This window comes from Sceloporus occidentalis, unplaced genomic scaffold (genome assembly GCF_023333645.1).
Source record: "Sceloporus occidentalis isolate IW3139 unplaced genomic scaffold, rSceOcc1.0.p SCAF_4, whole genome shotgun sequence".
Lineage (NCBI taxonomy): Eukaryota > Metazoa > Chordata > Lepidosauria > Squamata > Phrynosomatidae > Sceloporus > Sceloporus occidentalis.
The window spans coordinates 89744020-89769744 of record NW_028316984.1 but is presented as its reverse complement, the minus strand read 5'-3'; the positions used below and the strand labels follow the sequence as shown (position 1 = coordinate 89769744).

The 25725-nt window shown below is 41.0% G+C and overlaps 1 protein-coding gene across 4 annotated transcripts in view; it reads right to left on the bottom strand.

The window, feature by feature from the left end:
• The window catches only part of LOC149314311 (solute carrier family 9 member C1-like), a 157128-nt gene that overhangs the window by 76229 nt on the left and 55174 nt on the right, over window positions 1-25725 (bottom strand). For all 4 annotated transcript variants that reach the window (XM_089520831.1, XM_089520830.1, XM_089520833.1 and 1 more), the window contains 2 exons: window positions 13886-14052; window positions 6937-7077 (listed from right to left, as the gene is read on the bottom strand). In XM_089520831.1, the coding sequence (XP_089376957.1) occupies window positions 6937-7077; window positions 13886-14052 (308 nt within the window). The remainder of the gene's footprint in view (window positions 1-6936; window positions 7078-13885; window positions 14053-25725) is intronic.

Below are 25725 nucleotides of genomic sequence, written 5' to 3'. Positions count from 1 at the left end.
CACCATGGTCCTATTGTTCCTCTTTTTACACTGAACATAGCTTCTCACCCCTATCCCCCTCCCTTTTTGATTATTTTTAACCCATCTAACAAGCCTGAGGTGATTTTGAGTTTTAGCTCTTCTGACTTTCTTATTACAAACACCTACTATTTTTCTCATTCAAAGTGAGGCCAAAAATGGCAACATTAAAAACACAGTGCAACAGTTAGAGAAAAGACATAAATGGAATGGTATGGTCTTTGAGCTTTTAAGAGTGCACACTCCTAACTTAAACTCAGGCCAGTACCAAACAAGCATAGATAAATTGTTTGTGCAATCAGTTTTTAGAGCAGAAAGTGCATACTGTAATGCACTGAACTCAATGGAGGATACATTAACCTTTATGTCCAGTCCATGCAGGGTCCCCCCCCCCTTTTTTTTTTTCTGGAAGCAGGTCTTTTGTAAAGTTCATAGTCCTTGATTGCCCACAATTTGAGACTGATTTAGTTCAACTGAATTTTATATTACAGTTAAATTTCAACTAACTTATATCTCAAATGGGCAAGCAAGGGTTGAACTTAGACAACAAAGAAATAGATATAATTAAAGAATTCCCATACCTTGGAATAAACATTGTCCAGAATGGAGATTGCAGTCAAGAAATTAGAAGAAGACTAGGAATGGGAAGGGAAGGTATGAAAGAATTAGACAAGATCCTAAAGTGCAAAGATATTCAATTGAATACTAAAGTTAGAATTGTCCAATTTTCATCACCATGTACTGATGCAAGAGCTATACAGTGAAGACAGTAGACAAGAGGAAAATTCACTCTAAAGAAATATCCTGAGTAGTAACTGCAGCCTCAAGCACCCGTGCCACAAACACTACCAAAGAATCTAGTGTATTGCAGGGACCGAACAGGACAAAGGAGGCCTACAAGGACTGATGAAACTAAAGGTCAATCTGTAAAATGTGGTTCCTCTCAATGGTGCTGCAGCTGTGTACGGAAAAGAATTGGCAGTTTCAGCAACATGCTCCTTATATAGGAGTGCTGGAGGTGGGCAGGGATACCACCAAAACCCTTATGTAATGCTCTAGAAGATTCCAAAAGATGCACTGTGCAGGCACAGGATAACCCATTGTGTGATTTACAAAAACTATGAAAAGAAAATATAGTGTGGCTGCGTCATACGCGGGCGCACCTTACGAAGCTTTCAGCATACGCTGAAAGCCACACTGGGAAAAGGGGCAGTGCGCCCCATAAGGGATAATGGCACGTATGCCCATAGTGTATGCGTGCCATCACGCTGCCGCGTGCACGAGCCCCATTCATTTAAGTTGGTTAGCCATGACCACAGTAAAGTGAATGACAAGACAGGATCAAACAAGTTGCTTGTCATAACTCCAATTGAAAGATGGCAAAGAACCAACACTGGAGAAAAAGCATTCTCAGAATCCATGAGGAGAGAGCCACTACTATATATAATTCCTGCCTCATTCTTTGAAGCTCAGTTTCTGAGGAGAGAGCAAATGGTGAGCTGCGTTTTGAGGATCATAGTTGAGTCTTTGATTATTTTTTTAAAGGCTTGTGTATGTGGGTTTTGTTTGGTTTTGGCTCTGTGCTCTTCCTGAACACATGAGCTAAGGGGATGGGGCTTCTGCTGAGTCACTTACTTGCTTGGGGAAAGAGCCAGCATTCACCAGCTGCATATAACTGCTGCCTCAGTATTTGGAGCTCAAGTCTCTGAGGGCCAGCAGTGCATGCCTTGTGATACATGCAGTCATATCAGTAAGTTATTACAGTCTGAAAGGGGTTAAAATAACTGCAGGGATGGAGGCATAAGGATATGTCATTGTTTGCTGCAATGCCTGTGCAATGTTTGTCCTCTTGTCAGAAAACTTCCAACTCCATTCTGGATCCCTTCCAGTCTGGTTTTCGCCCACGGCACTCCACAGAGACGGCCCTTACTAAGATCTCAAATGACCTTTTGCGGGCCAAGGCGAATGGCCTTTATTCTATCCTTGTCCTACTCGATCTGTCTGCGGCCTTCGACACCGTGGACCACTGTCTCCTAATAGATGTACTCTCTGACCTTGGTTTCTCGGGCCTTGTTCTCGATTGGTTCACATCTTACTTGTCAGATCGATCTTTTTCAGTGGTCTCAGGTGGTCAGACCTCGTCTTCTGTCCCCTTATCTGTTGGAGTTCCTCAGGGCTCTGTTTTGGGTCCCCTTCTGTTCTCTTTATACACACTCTCCCTTGGCAAACTTATCAGTTCTTTTGGTTTCTCCTACCATCTTTACGCCGATGATACCCAGCTGTACCTTTCCACCCCTAATCTCTCACCAGAGCTAGAGCAGCAAGTGTCATCCTGTTTAACAGCTGTCTCCCACTGGATGCACCATCGGCGTTTGAAGCTCAATATGTCCAAGACTGAGCTTCTTGTTTTCCCTCCTAAGCCCACCCTTCACTATTCCTTTTCTATTTCCGTCAATAACATCTCGATCCAGCCGGTCCAGGAAGCCCGCAGTCTCGGTTTCATCTTTGACTCCTCTTTGTCATTTATCCCTCAGATCCAGACTACAGCCAAAGTCTGTAGATTTTTTCTCTATAATATCGCCAAAATCCGCCCATATCTCTCAGCTTCTACCGCAAAGACACTGGTCCATGCCCTAGTGGTCTCACGATTAGACTACTGTAACCTCCTCCTGGCAGGGCTTCCTCTCTCTCACCTCCACCCATTAATTTCTGTTCAGCATTCAGCTGCACGCATTATTTCACTCGCTCGCCGTTATGATCATGTCTCCCCTCTGTTGTCTTCCCTTCACTGGCTCCCTCTTCCTTTCCGCATCAGGTACAAACTTTTGCTACTCACCTTTAAAGCCCTGCATGGGCTGGCCCCTCTTTATTTGACTGATCTTCTCTCTCCCTACATCCCTACTCGCACTCTCCGCTCTGGTAGCCAAAATCTCCTCTCTCAACCCAGGATCTCCTCTGCCCCGTCCCGGATCCGTCCCTTCTCTCTAGCTGCCCCTCATTCCTGGAACCTTCTTCCTCTGCATGCACGGCTCATCACTTCCCTAACCAGCTTTAAAGCTGAGCTGAAAACCATATTGTTTAGGGAAGCGTTCTCAGGGAATTTGTGATTGTCATCTGGCTGTCTGACAATATTTGATGTGATGTGATTTGTTTGATATTTGATGTTGTTAATCTGTTTTTTCCTTTCTATATGGTAATTTTATCTATTCCTCTTTTAATTGTTATTATCTTAGAATGTACGCCTTGGGCAGGCTTTTATTTACTCCTAATTTTACCGACTTTGTACAGCGCTGTGTATAATTACAGCGCTATAGAAATAAAGTTTAATAATAATAATAATAATAATTACAACTGAAGCAAATGCAAATGGTGTCTCTCTTCGAAGAGAATTTCAACACACTGCAGCTACATGTTGAGACTCTTTAACACATCAGAGAACATGAGGACTTTCTGGATACAATGGAGAATTGATCCTACTGATCCAACAGGAAGAAACTGCCAATAAAAACAAAGACAGTTCTAACACTGAGGTGCCAGGCCACACCCTGGAAGAGTGGCCAGGTGGCAGCAGACTCCTTTGCCTCCCCTTCCCAGCCACTTCATCACCCTGACCAGGGAAGTGAAGCAGTGGGAGGGGACAGAAGGGGTGTGTTTGCTCCTCCTGCTCCTCCATTGCCAGGCTTGCCCCCCAGGGAGAAAGCCCAGTGACAGAGCAGCCAGGAAGGATGTGCATTTGCCCCTCCTGCCCCTAAGGAGGAGAAGAGACCAACTAGTGCCACCTCTCCTCTGAGGTGTCACCTGATGCGGTTCACACACTGCATCATTCCAGTCAGTGACTCAGCAGAAGCCCCATTCCTCTGATCATATACTGAGGTGGGGGGGGGGGAGTGTTTGGAATGGATCCCATGCAGATAGTGAGGTCCCACTGTATCACTACATAGAAACTGCTTGGTCTTGCTTTAGTTCACATTTGGGAAATGTAGGATCATACAAACTACCATGATCTTTGGGGACAGAGAAAACGTTTGAACTGAAGTGTGTTCACCAGCAGCTCTACTACCTGCTTGCAGAGTAGTGTTATCATCTCCTCTTTTAATGAAGGAATATAACTGGAAAAATTAACACTAGAGTTCATTCTGCCTGTGTGGATTTTAGCAATTCAGTTGGAATATCAGCTGTTCATGGTGATTTATTCTTCCCAATTTCTCTTATTTCAGCTTCCACCTCACTTGCTAGAATTTGGGGTTCATCTTGTATAGTTCTTCATTCCATACATAATTTATTTTTTTCATCTCTCTAGTTCCTCTGTGTCTAGTTATCTAGTTCTTCTGTGTATTGATTTCATTGTCCTTTTTATTTCTTCTTGATCTTGTAGGATGTTCCTCTTGTGATCATTGAGCATTCTCTACCCATGGTTTGAATTTTCCTTTGAGTTTCCAGATCTTATGGAATAGGTCTCTCATTCTTTTTTTGTTGTTGTTGTTGTCGTTTTCTGTTTCTCTGCATTCATTATTATAGTAGTTTTCTTTATGCTTGAGTACAAGCCATCAGACAGTTGTGTCCAAGGTTCTAGTTTTGCTCCTCTCTCACTTTTCTTTTGCTTCTCTTGTTTCCTTTATTGCTTGAAGTTTTTTATCTGTTATCCATTGTTTCTTCTCTTTCTTTTTGGCTAACAATGTCTTTCTACATTCTTCCTTGACTATGTCCTTGGTTTCTGACCATAGTTCTTCTGATTTCCAGTCAGTTATGCTTAATAGCGCAAATCTATTTTTTATATTTTCTGTAAATTTTGTTGATATTTTGTTCAGATCATATTTTGGTAGGATGACTGGTTTTGTGTTTCTCTTCTTCAGCTTTACTCTAGTTTTTGATATTGGTAGTTTGGGATCTGTACCAAATATGGAAAACAAATTAGAAACTATTGATATACATCTTTATCCACAAAAAGGGAGAGACAAAAGAATGCAGCAAGTATAGGACCAAAATATTAATTTCACATGCAAGCAAAATCCTGCTCAAAATTCTGCATCACAGACAATCATGTTTGAAAAGAACAACTCTAGAGGTGCAAGCAGGGATCAGGAAAGGTAGAGGCATCAGAGACCACATTGCTCATTTACGATGGTTAACGGAGAGTACCAAGGACTTCTAGAAGAGAATCAGCATGTGCTTTATAGACTATAGCAAAGTCTGACTGATAATGAAAAGTTGTGGAATGCTCTTAAGGACATGGGAGTGCCATTACATCTGATAGTCTTAATGAGAAATCTGTATTACATCAAGAATAGCAAGTACAAATAGCAAGTACATTTCTAAACCATTTATCAGTGCGCTTAAGCACTCCCTAAGCCAGTGATGGTGAACCTATGGCACGCGTGCCAGAGGTGGCACTCAGAGCCCTCTCTGTGGGCACATGTGCAGTTGCTCCAGTACAGAGTTTGCCAGAGTATGTTACTAGAAAGCCAGAGGGACATGGCACTTTGCAATAAATAAGTGGGTTTTGGGTTGCCGTTTGGGCACTTGGCCTCTAAAAGGTTCACCATCATTGCCCTAACTGGTTTTACAAAGTGTAAGCTAATTGCCCCCAACAATCTGGGTACTCATTTTAGAGATCTTGGAAGGATGCAAGCCTGAGTCGAGCTTGAGCCCTTTCGCTGGTATTGAAACTCACAAACTTATGGTTTGTGAGTGAGTGGCTGCAGTACAGGCATTTAACCACTGCGCTACCAGGGCTCCTGTTAGAACAGAATAGGGAGAATGAGAAATGTTCCCAATTGGCAAAGGAGTCAGGCACGACTGCATTTTATCACGCTACTTGTTTAACTTGTATGCAGAAAATATCATATGAAGAGCAGGTTTAGACACAGAAGGAGTCAAGATAGGAGGAAGGAACATGACCAATCTAAGATATGCAGATAACACCACACTATCAGGGGAAAACATCATAGACTTTGAACAATTAATAAGGAAGGTAAAAAAAGATAGTGAAAAGGCAGGCTTATTTTTGAACATAAAGAAAACAAAAATAATGACCACAGAGTATCTTCATAAATTTAAACTATACAGTGGGCCCGCGTCATACGCGGGTGCGATATACACGACTTTCAGCATATGCTGAAAGCCGTGCCGGAAGAAGCCTCAAAGCACCCTGGAAGGGGTAATGGTGCGTGTCTGTGGCGCGTGTCCTGTGTTGCAGGCACGAGCCCCATTATTTTTAATGGAGATCAAGCATATGTGGAATTCTCCTTACGATCCCCCACATAAGGGAAGGGCCCTCTGTATAATGATGATTCTGTGGACAATCAAAAAGGACAAACAAGTGGATCCCAGAACAGATTAAACCTGAACTCCCCGGATTCCAAGATGGCGAAACTGAGGCTATTGTATTTTAACCACATCATTAGAAGACATGACACATTAGAAAGGACAGTAACACTAGGAAAGGTAGAAGGCAGTAGAAAGAGAGAAAGGTCACAAGCCAGGTGGATAGACTCAATCAGAGATGTCACAGGCCTGAGTCTGTAGGACCTAAGCAGAGCAGTGGAACATAGTGAGATATGTCATCCACAGGGTCACCATGAGTCAGAGTCGACTCGAGGGCAGATAACAACAACAATTTAAATAAAAAGAAAGGCTAACCTCCAATTCACAATTGCTGCTTCTAGAACTAATGAAATTAAATGAAGTACATACCAAGAAAAGCTCTTTCTATCTTAATTATTGGGACACACTTAAGATTCAGTTGTGGCACACATCAGAGAGAATGTACTTTCAATTCATATTTAAGAACTTCTAAATCTCCAGGTTTATTTTTAGGAAGCTAAGGTAATTTTTGTTTCTTAAAGTACTGTCAAATATAAGCACCCAAAATGCTAAAATCAGATCAATATTCTAATAAAAACAATAAAAAATACAAACTATTTGTGCAGTTAAGAGGCGCAATCTAGCTTCTTCCATTATGTCTGCAATTTGTTGGGGGCTTCTTTCAAATGTAATATCAGCTGCACATTCTGGACATTTCAGTGATTTTGTCAATTGCTGCATTTCTTCTGACTGTAACTGTAAAAAGGAAATAAGAACAAGAGAACGCAGTTTGACTAAAAATATCAACATTAAAGCCATGAGAGTGATAATAAAATTACACTTAGCTGGTGCTGCTGAAATTCAGCTTCACTTTAAATATGTACATGAGTGATTCTGTGAACCTAGGAAGGGCTGGACATGCCCTTATGAAATTGGTTACATGTAAAGGAGGAATAGCAAAACGCCCATTCCCTATGCCTGGAGAGATCTTTCTGGAGATGTTCACTAAGATATTCAGACATACTGTCTGAAGCAGGGTCCCAAACTTCCCCTGCCCCCACCTGGTAGCATTTCAAAAAGTCTTGTTCTAATGTTCAGACACCAATTCCTGCCTTCCCTTTCCAGGAAAAAAAATAGCATACAAATGAAATAAACATAAAATAAAGTCATCCATTCACTGATTCTAATAGAAAAGTAAATGGAAATGGCTTAACTTTGGCTGGATTGTGCCCAAAATTACAAACACAGTATGCTGATGATACTCTTTACAATACAGCCAAAGTGACACACACCATTGACTACATCCCTTCTGAATTACTATAATGCACTCTACTTTGGGCTGTCTTTACCAACTACACTCATCCCTCCACATTCACTGGGATTAGGGGCACAGAACCCCCGTGCATGTGGGGAAACCGCAAATAACAAAAACACTTAGGTTTTTACCTGAGAGAACACCTCTCTAGGAATCTCTATCTAGGTCTTCCAGCACAACTATGTGGTCAACATCTGCAAGACGTTGACCGGAGAACTGCGCTGGAGGAACTACAAATGCTTACTGGAGTGTTCTCTCTAGGAATCTCTAGGTTCTTCAATGTGACTTTTGGTTAAAGTTGACCATAGAGTTGTGTTGGAGGACCTAGCTATTCCTAGAGAGAATACACTAGCCGTGAATAATCAAATCCGCAAAAGTCAAAGCCGCAAATGCGGAGGGATGAGTGTATTTAAAATTTTCAGTGGATCCAAAACACTGTAACCAGATTGTTGACTTGGGCTAGTTAGAAGGAAAAAGTAACTGTTACAACTTTACTGGCTACCTTTCCATTTTTAGTCAGAGTTCTGTACAGCCCCTCCATGACTTGGGTCCAGATTATCAGAAAGACTATGGAATCTCCCTGGATGGCCCCACCAGAGGTTTGAGATCTTCTGCAGAAGATTAACATTTGATTTCACCACCTTCACAGCCATAGTGGTAAGGACACAAGAGAATGACTTCTCTGGTGGCTTTTCCTGGACTGTTGAACGATTCCATTAGGAGACTGACATTTGCTAGTCACTTTGGTTTGGTTTTGTGGATGCAGCTGCACCCCCCACCCACCTATATGGTATGTTTTAAATGCTTTTAAATTATCTTCAACTAAAAACTCATTTTAATGGCGGTTCAGCATTTTAAACTCCATTTTGGATTTATTAATTTGGATTAATTTGTGTAAACTGCCTTGAGTCACATATCTAGAGAAAAGTAGGATAATTTTTTTAAAAAAAGTTCCAGGGAGACTATGGAAACCTTAAACCAGTGTTTAAAGATATTTATGGGTTGTATGAAAGTATACTGAAGCTTAATATAGATAAAAGAGAAATGTTCTTGGTCAAGAGGATGGCTGATCGAGTGATGGGCTTTAATAAGTTTTGGACTGGGTTGCATTCATTCCCCTCCCACTGTAAACCCATCTCAATTTTTAAAACTTTGTGTTTTTTTTGAAAAAACAAATTCCAACTTTGAGTGTTTTAAAAAACTTTTCAAGTAGTTTATGTCAGGGATGATGGGAGTTGTAGCTCTTCACCTCTGGCTCTAACTCACCACCTTGTTATGCACCAGAGCTGACCAGCTTTGGCCAGTGGTTAATGCTTTTCTCCAAAGCAGCAGAGTTTCAGAGAATAGGCTGAAGACCCTGACAAACTCTCCAAGCCTTCTCACTCTTCTTCCACAGAAGTCTTCACACTTCTCCAGGATCCTGCTGGCTCTTGTATCTTCACTCAAGACACCAGACAACTCAGTAGTCTTATATAAAAGATCTACTTTATTCTACTATATACAAATACTAATGCCCTCACAAATCACAATCTCTACAATCTCCAAACTACTCACAAAACTCCACAATTACCCAAAACACTCCAACTACCCACAAAATACATTGGCAATCATAGCAATTATTATAGTCATTGTTAAACACCACCCACTTAGTCAGTTTCCACCCAGTGGGCGTGTACACTCATTTTGATTGGTTCTCATAGTTCAACCCATACTTAATGATTTCCTCATCTCACCTTGTACACTTAATGATTCTCAGGTGTTTTCAATTGTACATTCTACATTTCTGTCCTTGGCATTTAGGACTGCTAAATTACATTAGCTTTTATACCTGTGTGGCTTCTTAATTGCTTTTGCTTAGTCATAGTGACTTTCACATACATGTTTTATTTCTTCTACTGTATGTCCCATGCTGCATTTTCCTTAACAGTTTATTCCTGCAAAATGTCCTCTACAGCCTAGACCAGTGTTTCTCAAAAGGTAGCTATTTAAATGTTTTGTTTATAAATAGGGCATGCTTTATTTGTAATTTTTATGATTTATACAAAATACAATTACATAAAAAATTATATTTTAAGTATTCAATGTGACCCTTATGCTTGACCAGAAACAAGCTTTTTAATATCTAGTTCTATAGCTGTGAGGTATAAGAACAAGATGCACACCTGTAACTGTGGTTCTTTGAGTAGTCATCTGTGAACTCACATACTGGGGTGTTCTGCGACTGTACAGTGTATTCTTGGAACTTTCTGGAATAGATATTTGAAACTTTCAGGTAGCAACCCCGCCCACTCTCTATTTTGTTCCGCTATTCCCGCTCAATTGCTTGATTTCCCACAGACGCTGTGTACGAGCATCCAAGGAACCAAAAAGCAGGGCACATCAAGAGGAGAGGATGGGCAGGTTTGTGTGAGTTCAGAGATGACCACTTGTATGTAACCTGTTCTTCGTGGTTTCTGTGATACACACTGGGGAGATTAGCAACGATTAAGACAGGTGGAGAGAGTGTCACTTAAAGAAAGCAATATATAGGTCAACAAACAACTTTATAACAGTAAGAACAAGGACCTCTTACGTGACAGAAGGAGGTCAACCAGTCACTTCAAAGCAGAAAGGAGCACTGTTCTTTAAAGGCTGTGTCTGACCTGGTTATGTTATCTAGCCTATAATGTGAAATAAAGGTCAACGACTGATACGACAGCGATTTTGCACAACTTTTCGAGAGAGACACCAGCCAGGAATGCAAAAGAGACTGCCACTGCTCTAGTAGAATGGGCTCAAATCCAAGTGGGCACCTGTCCTTTTGCCAACTGGTAAGCTGTGTGGATTGTCTAAAAAACCCACTTGGAGAACCATTGGGAAGAGACCAGCTGCCTCAACTTGGAAGCAGAGTAGCAAACAAAAATCTTTGAAGTTTGTCTTGATGCCACAGGCTTGTCTGTGCAAAATGCCAGGGCTCTCCATATATTCAGAAAGTGCTACATCGAAACTGGCGGCAGGGTTATGCATGAGCTCTGGCAGGATGATATCTTGGTTTAGGTGAAACGAGGAGACTACATTGGGTAAAAATGAAATGTCCAGATGGCCCATCACTCTGTCTCGATGAAATCGGAGATACACACAGTTCACTGGCACACAGCTCACTGGCTCTGCTAGCTGATATGATGGCAACGAGAAAAGCAGTTTTCCAGGTGAGTAGACAACGACTGCATGGAGCCATAGGTTCAAATGGCTTCTTGTATAGCTGTGATAGTACAAGTTCAAGGTCACAGGATGTAAATGCTTAAAACCCTTGAGAAATGTCTGTATCAAAGGAGATTGGAAATAAGAAGATAGCCCTTCTTTTCTCTGGTAAAAGATCACCAACAGGTAGCAACAAAGTGAAAAAAGGGAGAGTCCCACCTCCGCTAGGGAAAGAAGAAACTCCAAAACATGTCAGGTTCAAGATCAGGATGGAGAAAGCCCTTGAGATTATAAGGAAGTCGAGGAAGTTGTTTCACTTGTAGTGATACAATAATCTGGTGGAGGGCTTATGAACCACTTAGAGGACATGAAGAATTGAATCTGGGAAGTCTGGTAAGACCTGGTCTGTCATGCTGTGAAGTGAAGAGTGTCCAGATTCAGATGGCTGACTCGGCATGTGCATTGTGAGGTCGGGTTGGAGGGGAAGCCATAGAAAGTATCGAGTCATTTTTAGAAGTGGAGCCAACCATGGCAGCCTTGGTGTGATTAGGATGGCATTGGCCTTGTCCTCCAGGAGTTTTGCCACCACCCTGGTAATTAGTAGGAATGGTGGAAAGGCATAAAGGAGGAGTCCCCTACAATTGTCTAGGAAGGTGTCATCCATCAAATCCATCTCTCAGGTTCTACAGCAGAATCTGGGGAATTGCATATTCTCTCCTGTTGCAAATATATCAATCTCAGGTGTCCTCCAGAGTTCAAAGAGATGTTGGGCTGTGTGGGGACACAGCATCCACACGTAGCAAGACTCTGTGCAGCAACTCAGTTTGTCTGCCAGCATATTCTGTGTCCTGGGAAAGTGGATTGCTTGGATGAGTAGATTCCTATTGAGGCATCAATTCCAGATCCGTAATGTCACCTGGAGTAGGGTCTGAGAACTCATACCCCCTGTTTGTTGAGATAGTACACCAAAGTTGTATTGCCTGTAATCACCTGAATAGTGACATTTGACAGGAGAGATCTGAAGGCATGAAGGGCTTTCTCGACAATAAGCATTTTGAGCATGCTGAAGTGTAGGGATGCCTCCAAGGGAGACCACCGTCCCTTTACTGAAATGCCCCTGGTGTGTGCACCACAACCTTGTAGGGACGCATCTGATGTGATGATTTGGAATGGAAGTTTGGAATGGAATAGTTTGGAATGGAAGAAAGGGCATGACAACACAGACATTCACCAGGTTGAGCCACGACTTGAAGGACTGGTGGATGTATCGTGGCATTGCGAGTCTTTTGTGTGGAGGATCCTGAAGACGGTTGAAAGCCCTGAGAAACTAAGATCAGAGCAGTCGAAACTGCAGGCATGCGAACAGTGTTGTCATACTCATCGAAGCTATGTGACCAAGGGGTATCTGAATCCATCGAGCAATCACTCAGCATGAATATCAACAGCGCAATAGACCGTCTGAGAGTTTAAACTTTCTCGTGTGGGAGGTAGGCTCTAGTGGAAACTGAGTTGAGGATAGCTCCAATAAATGTGATTCTTTTAGATGATACTAGACATGATTTTTCATAACTGATTACTAGGCCTAGGGATTTGAGTAGTCTGAAGGTAGACTACACCGCCAACATCAGTAAGCTTCTTGACTCAAATAGCCAGTCTTCGATGCAGGGTAAAATTTCAATGCCCCTCTGCTGAAGGTAGGTTGTGACCACCAACATGCATTTTGTGAAAATCCTTTTTGCCATGGAGAATCCGAAGGGCAGAACTTAAAACCAAAAAGCAGACCCTCCAACTGCAAAAGATAGGAAATGACAATGGGACGGATGGATTCCTATGTGGAAATATGCATCCTTTAGGTCTAGGGTGGCAAACCTAGCAATTGATGGAATGGTTACCATCCTGGATCGTTTGTACGTGATGAAAAAGTTCCAGGCATGTAGGTCTAGAATAGGCTGAAGACCCTTGCCCTTCTTCTCAATTATAAAGTATCAGGAGAAGAATCTGTGATGAAGCTAGGAGGGGGGGGGGGGTTGGTTTGATTGGCACCCTTGTCCCCTAAGGAGGCAATCTCATTGTTGAGAGCTTTGGAGGGAGAGGTATTGAGGATCACTCCGGTGGGGGGTGGTACTCTTCAAATTCAATAAAGTAATCATACTCGATGATATTGAGAACCCAGGCATCATTTGTGATGGTGGACCACGTGAATGAAAGCAGCTAGTCTGTTGTCGAAGATGGGTGGAGCAGTCGGAGGGGAAGGAGCACAGCAGTCAAAGATGCTTCTTCCCTTGATCAGTGGGACGTTTCCTAAAACTGAGCTTAAGGCTTTGGGAGTAATTTTTTTTGTCAGAGGAAGAAGGATGAGGAGTTGAGTGATAAGGCCTCAAACCAGAAGGGCTACAATTGTTCCTCGATCCCAAGGGTGGGCAGCTCCACGTGGTTCGCGGTCAAAACGATCCCTGATAATGGGGCAGGTCAAACCTGTGGGCAGTGGAATGCATATTTTGCATGTGTTCAAGTTTATTATTGATGTCTTCATTGAAGAGGCCCAATTCATCAAACAGAAGATCTTTGACGGCTGCCCATGCCTGAGTAGAAAGTCCTGAGGTGTGAAGCCAGGCATGGCAATGGAGGGCTATGGCACCCGCAGTGATTTTGGCAGAGCAGTCCACTGTATGGTAGGCTGAATTTATCTGCTGACCTGCTAATGAGGTTGTTCCAACAGCCAGCCTGCATCAAAATCCATCACATGGTGCAAGTTGTCTATTTTTTTTAGAAGTAGAAGGGATGGTTGAAGGGGTGGACAATGACCTCCTAGAGATCTTCAACATTGATGGAAGAAATGGAAATGAGGAAGTGATGGACTGGGTCAGTCAGTCCCTTGCCTTGAATTTTTATCTAGAGTTCCAGGGGATTAGTCATTCGGAGCATTTGCTCAGAAAACGACCTCACGTCATCCATCGGGGAAACTGAGTCATAGTCCATCAGATGCCATAATGGAGAGCATTCCAGTAGGACCTCAGTTATCCACTTTCTAAATTATAATATTTTTAATAGTAAAATACTAATACTCACTTTATAAGGGGAATCAATCGTAATTGCCTCTTCAGCCATTGTCCAATTTGCATCAGCCAAAAATCTGTCAAGCTTCAACATTGAAAAGGCATTGGCCTCCATTTGTCTGATACGCTGAACAGCATTATACATGGCCATGCGCTTTGGAAGAGTAATATTACAAAGGCCTATAAAAGAAGAAAAATAATTAATTGGTCATATCTTGGTTGTAGTTCTGAATAAATGTCAAGGGTGATGATCAAGCTGTAGCCAAAAAGAGTTCTGGAAAAGGAACACCCTTTAAGAAAAAAGTTGGTGTAGCCTAGTAGAATGACTTCTAACATGGCCTTCCAGGGAGAGGTTAAATATGTAGGACTGTGTGATGATCCAGACCTCCCATATTGCAAAGGTCTGTGGTGAAATCTGGTGCTATTTCTTAGGTCCAGAGAAGCAAACAAAAAGGCAAGGTGTCATTCTGAAATATTTTGCACACAAGAAATAAACAGGTAGAGCTCTCCAAATATCCAAGCAATAGAGGAAATGCTCCAAACAAACGAGTAGAAGAAGGGAGGAAAAGGGAGAGAAGAATAATATTCTGAGAGAGATGGAAATCTGACACAACCTTAAGTAGGAAAGTGATGTCAGTTCTGACAATCACCTTATCCTTGTGCCATATCAAATAGAGGTAATCAGTGAGAAGGACACTAAGGCCTCATTCCCACTTACTGAAAGATCCGAATCTCGATCCGGCTCTGTTCTGCTATGCCAAATCGATTCCAAAAGGTCCCTCGTCCACATATGAATGGGGATTTTTTGGAATCACTGTTTTTTGGCACGGACCTTTGTCTCCACCTGCTCCCCAACCTGGCCTTGGCCCCTCCCCTGGCCTTTGTGCTCCCTCCCCCCGGCCTGCCAATGCCCCTTCTGCGCTTGCCTCGGTTCCTTCCCCAGTTGGGTCTGAGGCTGAGAGAGTGTGACTTGTTCAAGGGAGGTGGGTGGCTCGGAGGAGGAGGAGCCCTTGAGGACAGAGATGGCACCTGCCACTGGCTCTCCTAGTCCCTCCCTCCCATCCCTCCCCCACCTGAATCACCACCTAACGGAGAGGAGGAGGATGGAGGCAAGGCCGGGCAGGGGAACGCAGACACCGGGGAATGGAGCTGGGAGGGGAGGAGGAAGATGGGGAAGACTGGTTTTTGTTTTGTTTTTTTTAAAAAAACTAATCACAAAATCTCTAGAATGGCTAAGCAGCTCCTTGTTTCTACAAGTAGTTGCTTTGTCAATCTATCGCTTTTGTGCTTCGTTTTATTTTTTTTTAAAAGACCCAAAAAGGTACCATACCATAAAACCTTTATTAGGCATCACAAAAACATCATACAAAATTTAAAATTTTAACTAAAATTATTAACATAGTTACTTTAAAATTCCATCCTTATAACATGTAATTCTATGCACTACAGTTATTCAGTTTATGCCAGATTTTTGTTGCCTCCATTAGAAAATTTGCCATCAATCGTGTAATCTGCTCATTACAATCCTCCAATAAGTGCACTAAAGTTATATCCATTACATAATAATTCATTTCCATTAGTTTCCTTATCAATTTCTTTCTCGGTTGTTGATATAATGGGCAAAGAAAAACAATATGTTGGAGGGTATCTGGGGCTGCCTCACATATACAAAGACGATTAACAAATGGAATTTTCATATATCTCCCCTTAGTAACACAAGACGGATGGATGTTCAGCCTTGCAAAAAGGAAGGCTTTCCTCGCAGCCTGAAGAGACAATGATTGAAAATACTTTGGTATCACACCACAACTGGGGGGAATGCCAAACACAAAAGGGGAGCATACTCTGGGAGAGGTAGAATAAATTTCCTTGTGTTCCCAACTCAGCAGACAATCCTTAATTGTCTTGAAGCACTCATGCTCCGTCAATAAGAGTAGAGAGTCCAGATTTAAACCCTTTAATTTTAGGTTATCTTCAAAGGTTTTTGACCAATTAGTATAATAGTTATCGGATAAGAGAAACCAGATTAAACTAGATCTGTTTGGTCTATAATGGATTTTAAGCCAATACTTATATGCCATCAACCAGGCAGTGGTCTCGAGTGTATCCAAACCAAGCTCGTCATATAGCGTTAAATAATGAACACATGGTGGAATAGATAACAATTTCCTGCAGAATCGAGATTGTAAGTTTTCAACCTCCTTGTTAAAAGCTGTTACCCATACAGATGTACTATATAGTATTTGGGGCCTAATTTTGGTTTTATAGATTTTCAAGGCTGCAAGGACATCTTGGTTTCCCTTCTTATAATAAAAGGATTGTAGTGTTGCCAAAGCTCTTTTCCCAGAATGAACAACCTTTTCTCTGCTTTACCCAAAGACCATTGTAATGGAATAGAACACCCAAATATGTATACATTTTTACCTGTTCTATAGATTGATTTTTCACCTTCCATTTCCTTGGAGTGAACCCTTTTGAAAATACCAAAACCTTTGATTTGTTAACATTAATCTGTAGGTGAAACCTAACACAATATTCACTAAATCTATTCAGGGCTCTCTTTAAGCCCACCTGAGTCCGCGACAATAATACAGTGTCATCAGCATATTGTAACACTAGAAGTGGGCGATTTCCTAACATAGGAGGATGGATATCAACCGATGACATGAAATTTGGAAGATTTGCTACAAATAAATTAAATAAATGAGGAGCTAGGACGCAACCTTGTCTTACGCCTATTCCTGAATAGATTGGGTCAGTTAAATGACCACTTTCAGTAAATTTTACCCTACAGCGATTTTTGGTATGAATTTGGCTCAACAAGAACAAAAGTCTTGAATCTATACTTAGACTATCCAATTTACTCCAAAGTGTAGGTCGATGAATAAGATCAAATGCCGCTTTTAGATCAATGAACGCAGCATATAATTGCCCTTTAGGACGGGAAATATATTTATTAATGAGAAATGAAATAACAGTAATATGATCTGTGGTAGACATGTGACCTCTAAAACCCGCTTGTTCTGGTCCCAGGATGGCTTGAGTAGTCATCCAGCTTTGCAGTTTCATTGCCAAATAGCTGTCATATAGTTTACCCACAATAGAAAGCAGGCTTATCGGGCGATAATTTGCTGGCTCTTGCTTATCGCCTTTTTTAAAGATAGGAATAATTATCGAATCTTTCCAGCTTGTCGGAAACACCCCCGTGTTGTTTACCAGGGTGAATAGATTTGCCAAGGCTTTGGACCATAATTCTGGACAATGTTTCAAAACCTCTGCCGTAATAGTATCATAACCTGGCGATTTAGCAGATTTTAGTTTAAGAATTAATTGATATACTTCATCTGGTGAAACAGGACTCCAAATAATAGAAGGGTTTGCAATTTCTACAATATTATCAGTTAATTGAGTTTGCATCTTGTTTGTAAAATACGATACCCATATTTGGGGCGAAATACTAGGACTAAATAAATTTGAGTTATTATTCAAATGCCTCCTTACTGCTAACCAGAATGTTTTGGTATCATTTGATTTCAAATCTCTATCTAGATCGGCCCAATTTTGCTGATAAAAGGCTTTCTTTTTATCTTCGATATATTTATAGAATTCTACCCGGGCCTTTAGGTAAGGTCTGAAATTTTCCTCAGAGTTGTCTAAAGCAGATTGGAATATTTGTCTAAGGTTCCTTTTTCTTATAAGGCAACTTTTATCAAACCACGAGCACCTCCCTCTAGTTGGGTTTATATAAGTAGCTGTTTTGTTACTCACAATAGATATTACTTTCCCATAGTTTACCAGTGCATTGTCTATTGAGGTACTATTAGCTAGATCATTTATTACCGTTAAGGCACAAGCTTCCTTATAGATTTCGCTGACTGCCTCTATTGTTCGAGAGTTCCAATAAATTCGTTTTAATCTTTCGTAACTAACAAACGTTTCAGAATTTATGGAAGGTGGAGTAGCTAATTTGGGTAATACCATAGAGACTACTAGTGGCATATGATCACTTTCTGTTCTATGGCAGACCTCAAAGGCTGTAATTAGATTCATCAAGACTGGACTAGATAATACGTAATCAATAGAGCTTCTCCCTCCTGTAGCTATAAAGGTGAAACCATTTGTGTTTGGGAAATACTCCAAACCATTTAAAATAAGTAAATTATGGGTGATACAGAAATTGACCAGCAATATCCCATTTTTGTTAGTAACTGGGTCCAAACCAACTCGGGGGAGATTCAGTGGAAAAGGAGGCATATTAACATCGAGCATACACTGCTCACAGAGATAGTCATTAGAGGGCCGATTCTAGCATTAAAGTCCCCCATCAATACGCACCCTATAGGATCAGGTTTATTAGTAAATTCATCAATATAATTAGATAGGTGGTCCCAGTGAATTGAACTTGATAAATTATTGTTAATTGCTGGTATATAAGTGTTAACTAATATTATTTTAACAGACTCAAATTGGAGAAGGATTGCTTGTGCAATTTCCTCACAGGGGGTTAATATTACATGCTTAAGGCCACTAATTATTTTTATCATAATAGCTAATCCTCCCTTATATCGTCCCCTTGTCCCAGATCTTACTGCCGGGACACAAAAAGAAATATACCCCTGTAGGCAAATGTCGTAAGGACTCCATGTCTCCTGTAAACAAACAATGTCAAACTTATTGATATATTCAGTAAAATCTACATCGCCACTTTTCCTTCCCCACCCCGCAATATTCCATGAAAGTAGCGTGAAACTTAGGGAACTCCTAAGAGTACCCTCCGGCAGTCACTGGAAAGGGTCTGGCACAATTGACGATGTAATTTGGTCATTTAACTGGATACAGCCATTCCAGTTAGGATTATACAGATCTCTTGTCAGTGATACTGCTTGAGAAGTCACTTCTAGAGTGGTCTGAGTTGTCTTTCGAGATTTGGCTGTTAGATCTTCGGGGATTGGTGTAACCGTTGATTGATTTGTAAGAGGGAGACCAGAGGGTCCCTGTGTAGCCTTTTCTTCAGTTTTTTTAAGATCAAGGTCGTGTTTCTGGAGAAACTTATCAAGAGGTTTGTCTAGAGATTTATCAATATGTGGACTAAGGGAAATGAGTTCACTTAAGTCTTTGGCCCAAATTTGGTGTCGAGATTCCACTTTTTCCACCACTTCAAAGTCTATTAGGACCTTTTCTTTGGATGCTTGGGGGACGTTAGGTGATGAGGGTGTGTCAATACAGTTCATAAGTTGTACTTTATTCCCATGATTGGCTTGACAATCATCATTACTTGGGATGATTGTATCAGAAGAGAGGGACGCTTCTGCTACGTACTGACTGTTGGTTACCAATTCAATTGCTTGACACATTTTAGACCATTCATCTTTAAGTATATTGAGTTCATTGATATTTTGTTTATCCTTCGATACACGTCCAGAACTATCAGGAGTAATTCCTTCAGATCTCCTTTCCTTAAGGGATATAAGAGGATTTAACACTCTATTGGTATATACCCTCACACAGTGTATGTCATAATTTTTTATCAATGAGAACTTTTTAGCCAATAATGTGCTGGGAGCAGCCGGGGAATGAAAGGTCAGTATTAGTCGTGAATAATGTCCTACACTTGGTAGGAAATGAAAAGATTTTAACATAACCTTCCTAGATTCCCAACCCAATAGCTTGCTTAAGGAGTTCTTGATATTATACAAATTGGACCATCTACCCTTATTGATTGAGTTATATCCTATAGCTAACATCACCTGAGAAGACTGAATTGTTAGAGCTGAGGAAAATTCTGAGGGGTTAGGATACTCATAAAGAGGTATAGAATGTAGATTAAGTCCATTTGAACAATTTGTTCTCTCCTTGTTGTGAATAATATCTATTAAGGTCTCTAGACCATTACTAATGGAGGCACACTTTTTTAATAAAAATTCAAAAGTTTTTGAGATTAAAAATGCTTCCTTTGCCAGGAGTTCCTTCCATGGGCATTTTGCTGATGAGTGTTCTGGGTCAACACTATTTTTATCCTTAACCGATGTTAACAGGTCCTCATCCTGCAAGGAGTCCAGAATTTCATATCTATTATGTAATTCAATGTCATTTTGAATGTCTGGGGCACCTTGACTGCTGGAGAAGTGATAGTCTATTTTAGTTTGTTTAGAAGGTTTATTATCAAGGTCGTGTGAGACCTTAGATCAGCGACGTTTCCGTAGTTTCATTTTAAAGCCTTTTATCCACGGTTAAATAATAATAGCCTAGGGGCAAGAACTGTCTAAAATAATTTAAGATCCAAGGGACGAAGATCGTCACTGTATTTATCCTAAAAATCCCCCAATTTTCACTGCTTCTTACCACTACCCTGGGCGAAGCCCTGCCTCCGCTGCCTGTGCTGGCTCTCTGGTGGGAGGGGGGATGACTCCGGGGCCCACCTCGCCCCAAACGCTCCCTCGCCGCCGCCGCTCTGAGGCCGCTCTCTTGGGCCTTTTAAGGGCCCTGGGCGAAGCCCTGCCTCCGCTGCCTGTGCTGGCTCTCTGGTGGGAGGGGGGATGACTCCGGGGCCCACCTCGCCCCAAACGCTCCCTCGCCGCCGCCGCCGCCGCCCCCCAAAAAGGTGGTACTGGGTGTGCATGTGACTTCTCCGGGGATGGACGACACCCCCCCAGGCTATTTGTCCCTCCCCTTTAAAAATGATTCTGATCTAGCATTCCCAATATTAGGAATCATGTCAGAATCGATTTTTGCCAAAAGAACCACCAAAACCCGGCTACCAAAATACCCCAGGCTTTTGGCGTTTGCCCCACATTTTTTCCACTGGAATTGATCCAATGAGGATTGGGACCAATTTCCAGTGGGAACTACGGGCACATACATCGAATCAGGATTTGAGGCTTTTCCAAGTAGTAACGACCCCTAAGTTCTCCTAGAGCAGTGATGGTGAACCTTTTACAGACCAAGTGCCCAAACTGCAACCCAGACCCCACTTATTTATTGCAAAATGCCACATCGCTCTGGAGTTCTGGTATGAAACTCTGGCACACTCTGTGCTAGGGTGACAGCTTGTGTGCCCAGAGAGAGGGCCCTGAGTGTCACCCGTGGCACAAATGCCAGAGGTTCACCACCATTGTCCTAGAGATAGATGGAGTGGAACTGGTGCAATTAGCTCAAATGGTTAATTTAAAAAAAATAAACAATACAGTTTCTAAATATATAAAACATACAAATTTTTAAAAAACAAAATAAAACAGGATAATAAAAACTAACAAATATCCCTACCAAAAAAAAAAGAAGAAGAAAAAGAAAGAAGAAAATACATATTTATTTATTTAGATTTCTATCCTGCCTTTCTTCCCGATCCCGAAAGGTCCCAAAGTGGCCCACAAATAAAAATTCTAAAAACATATTACAATAAAACAATTAAAATTATCATTCTAAAACAATATAAAATTACAGACATATTTTATTATTGTTATTAAAGAAGTCAAAAAAGAAGAAAATCAAGGTATTATTGCTTCCTTCCCAAAATATTTTAGCCTGATAAAAAGAAGGTTAAGAAGAGACAGGATAGCCCTGTTTAAATATTTGAAAGGATGTCATAGTGAAGATGGAGTAAGTTTGTTACTCCAGAGACTAGGACATGGAGCAACGGATTTAAAAGAGATTCCACCTCAATATTAGGAAGAACATCTGGCAATTAGAGCTATATAAGAGTGGAATATGCTGCCTTGGAGTGTGGTGAGGTCTCCTTCTTTGGAGTTTTTAAACAGAGGCTAGATAGCCATTTGTTGGGTGTGCTTTGATTGTGTATTCTTGCATGGCAGGGGGCTGGACTGGATTGCCCTTGAGAACTCTTCCAACTCAAGGATTCTAATGTATGTAAAGGGCCTTCAAATTTCAATTCTACAAATTCTGTATATATCTTGTAGAGTAATGTCTACTACCCCTTTTGGGGTAGATAACTTCAGAACTGAAGCCACTCCATTTTCTTTCATTTCTGTATCTTTTGTTGTTGTCATCATGTGCCTTCAATTGTTTTTCAGCTTATGTCAACCCTAATGCGAACCTATCATAAAGTTTTCTTGGCAAGATGTATTCAGAGGGGGTTTGCCTTTGCCTTCCTGTGAGGCTGAGAGAGTGACTTGCCTAAGGTCACCCAGTGGGTTTCCATGACTGAGTGGGGATTTAAACTCTGGTCTCCTAGGTCTTAATGAAACAGTAAAACACTACACCATGCTGGCTCTTGATAAGTAGATGGATTACACTTATTTTCAAGTAGAGGCAAAATCTGAAAAAGTTAGGTTTTTGGTCTGCCACTTCCAAAATGCCTCAAACAACATTACCAATATCCATACTGACTGAAGAATTTTGTGACTTGTAGACCAAAATGTAAACTTCACAAGTAATGACAAAGCTTGGATTAGAGACAGCGAAAGATTGTGTTTTCAAGTCATTTCTGATTTATGGCCACCCCAAGGGGTTTTCTTGAAAATATTTGTTCAGAGGAGGTTTGTCATTGCCTTCTCCAGAGGCTGAGAGAATGTGACTTGCCCAAGATCACTTAGTAGGTTTCATGGCCAAGTTGGGAATCGAACCCTGGTCTCCAGAGTTGGCTCTCATTTCATTTCCCAAGCTGATGTTTATGTCTTTTAAAATTGTCTAGCATATACAATAATAATCTTTCACAATTTCCCCTTCTGTAAGGCTAAAGAGAAAAGAGGATGGACTATGAATATGCTTGTTATCTGCTTGGCCCACATGAATTCACAAGTTTTATATTATTGAATATAATCTGGAATAACAGATAATTAGTCGCCTAAGGTTTCCAAAGTTCTTACTCATGGGATGAGTGCTCTAGAAATGCAAAATGATACATATAATATCTCATACCAACTCTCATTCTCTATGGAGGATGGCCAGTACAAAATCACTCATGTTTATTTTAACTTACTTACAGTGGTGAACTCTGAAAGAACAATTATTTTTATTACCACGCTTAAATTCTAAGAGTAAACCAATTTCATTGAAATTTTATCTTTCAGTTCTAAAGCAATGCCATGCACAGATACATTAAACATGCTTATCAACTTTCCTGGAATCACTCATTGTATTTAATATACAAGAAGCAAGATTTGTTTGGAGCGGGAGCCTTTGCCTTCTTCTGAGAGTGTGTGATTTGGCCAAGGTCACACAGTCGGTTTCCATGGCGGAGCAGGAATCTGAACCCTTGTTTCCAGAATCCGGTATTCAAACCATTACATCAATTTGGTTCTTTGTATCACTGATGTCTGTTTTATGTTTTGACACATATGTAACCCTAAAGTCTGAACAAATCTTTTAAAGGAGTTTCTTAAATTCCTCTGCTTGGAATAGCCTATTTGATAAACCTTCCTTATCTGTGTAACCGTCAGAGGATTCTTTCTTCTCAGTACAACTTTCAAAAATTTGATCTGTTTCATTAATAGTTTTATTATCTTCTATTTCAACTATTTACTGTGTGTGAGCAAAAAAAAAAAAAAAAAAAAACATCTAGCTGGCAAGGCAGGAAATAAAAATTGTTGGAGAAAGCGAAAGAGTCAGTGCTGCAAAGAACAGAATCTTGAGACTTCTGCCTCATGAGATGGTACATGGGGAATAACCCAGAAGTACAAGGATTTCTTTTTGGTACCATCCAAAAGAAAGGTGCTGGATGGTACTGAGGTTCAGAAGCAGTCCAGTGGACAGGATTGAAACGCTGTTAGGTTTCTATTTGGTATAATGTCTAGGACCTGTTTCTAATGTAATTTTCTTATTATGGCTCTCTGATGAGGCCTTAAAAGTTGCAATACACTTGTGTGCAGCCTTGCTCATGGAGGCTATTATCATTTCTTGATAGTTTTGATGGATGCATTAAATCTACAGTTTACTTGCATTAACTATGTGGGGTTTTTCTCTTTTACTTCCTCCAAAAGAAATGCAGTCCTTCTCTATGTTTATCTCTCTTCTCAAAAAAATCAGAACCTGTACTGCCTGTGTGATTCTTTTTCTAGTTTACTAGAAGCCAAGATCATTAAATTGAGGCTGACATACTTTGGCCATATAATGAGAAGGCATGGATCACTGGAAAAGACAATAATGCTAGAAAAGGTAGAGAATAGAAGAAGGAGAGGAAGACTACATATCAGATGGATGAACTCAATCAGGGGGGACATAGGCATGGGCTTGCAGGAACTAAGTGGAGAAGTGAAAGATAGGCATTCTTGGATGTTTCTCATCTACAGGATCACCATGAGTCAAGATTGATTCGAGGGCAGATAACAACAACAAAGAAATCCATAAAGTTCCAAATGATTAAATGCTATCTTAAAGGTTTGATTTGGCCTTTCTTCAGCTCTGTTTCACCAAGATGTCATAAATTTGATCCCTTATTGTCTTTTTTTAATTGTGTTTTCCATAATTACAAATTATGCACATCAAAACAGTATTTCTTCTTCATTCTGATTATTTTAGTAACAAAGTGAAGAACAGTGGACCATTGTTATATGCTAGGGTTTGGTTCCAAGATCCCCCGTGGATAACAAAATCCATGAATGCTCAAGTCCCATTAAATATAATGGCATAGCAAAATGGTGTCCCTTTTAAAAAATGGAAAATCAAGGTTTGATATTTGAAATTTATACTTTTTTGAACATTTTCAAACAACGGATGCTTGAATCTGTGTATAAAAAATCCGTGTATAGAATCAAAGAATCATAGAGTTGGAAGAGACCACAAGGGCCATCTAGTCCAACCCCCTGCCATGCAGGAAATTTCAATCAAAGCATCCCCGACAGATGGCCACCAAATCACTGTTTAAAGACCTCTAAGGAAGGAGACTCCACTACACTCCAAGAGAGTGTGTTCCACTGTCAAACAACCCTTACTTTGAGGAAGTTCCTCCTAATGTCATCTATCGCCCTCCTGGTTCTGCTACCCAGTTCCTATCTGACTTTGAATCTTGGCTGACATTTTTTCTATCTGATGAAGTCCCTTCTCTGATCCTAGGTGCCTTCAATATTCACCTTGACAATCCCAACAATCCTTCTTCATCTCGCCTTAGCTCCCTGTTTGCTTCTTTTGGCCTTCAGCCTTATTCTAACTCCTCAACCCATTCTTCTGGTCACTGTCTCGACCTTATTCTTGCAGCTAAATGTGTCATTTCCGACTACCTGGCATCTGATTTTCCATTGTCTGACCACCATTTAATTTCTTTTACTCTTACTTATATCCCACCTCCTCGTCGTACTGTCCAGTGCCATTTCCGCAACCTTCAGTCTGTTAACTCTGACCATCTCAGTAAGACTTTGAATTCATCTCTCTCTTCTCTTGATCTTGGGGACTCTGCTGATTCAGCAATGTCTTTATTTAATTCCACTCTTTCTTCAACTCTTGACAGCTTTGCTCCTGTATCTGTACGCATGTCTTCCCCTATGACTAGGCCTCAGCCCTGGCTCACTCCCACTATCAGGTTCCTCCAGTCCTGCTCTCAAGCAGCCAAACGTCTTTGGAAAAAGTCTAGAGAACCAGACGATTTCATTCATTATAAATTCATCCTTTTATCTTTTTCACGCGCTCTGTCTATGGCAAAACAGAACTATTTTAAATCGCTGATCTGCGCTAATGAGAGGCATCCGCAGCGTTTGTTCTCCTGCTTCAATACACTACTAAAACCTTCCTCTCCCCCTGTCTTCTCATCATTTTCCCCCACTGACTTTGCCAACTACTTCATCACTAAAGTCACTACTATTCGATCTGAAATAGTTCCTCCCGACTTGCCCCTTACCACTAACCTCCTGGTACCTTCTACTAATAAACTCTCTGGGTTTCCCCCTGTTTCTCTGGATGAACTCT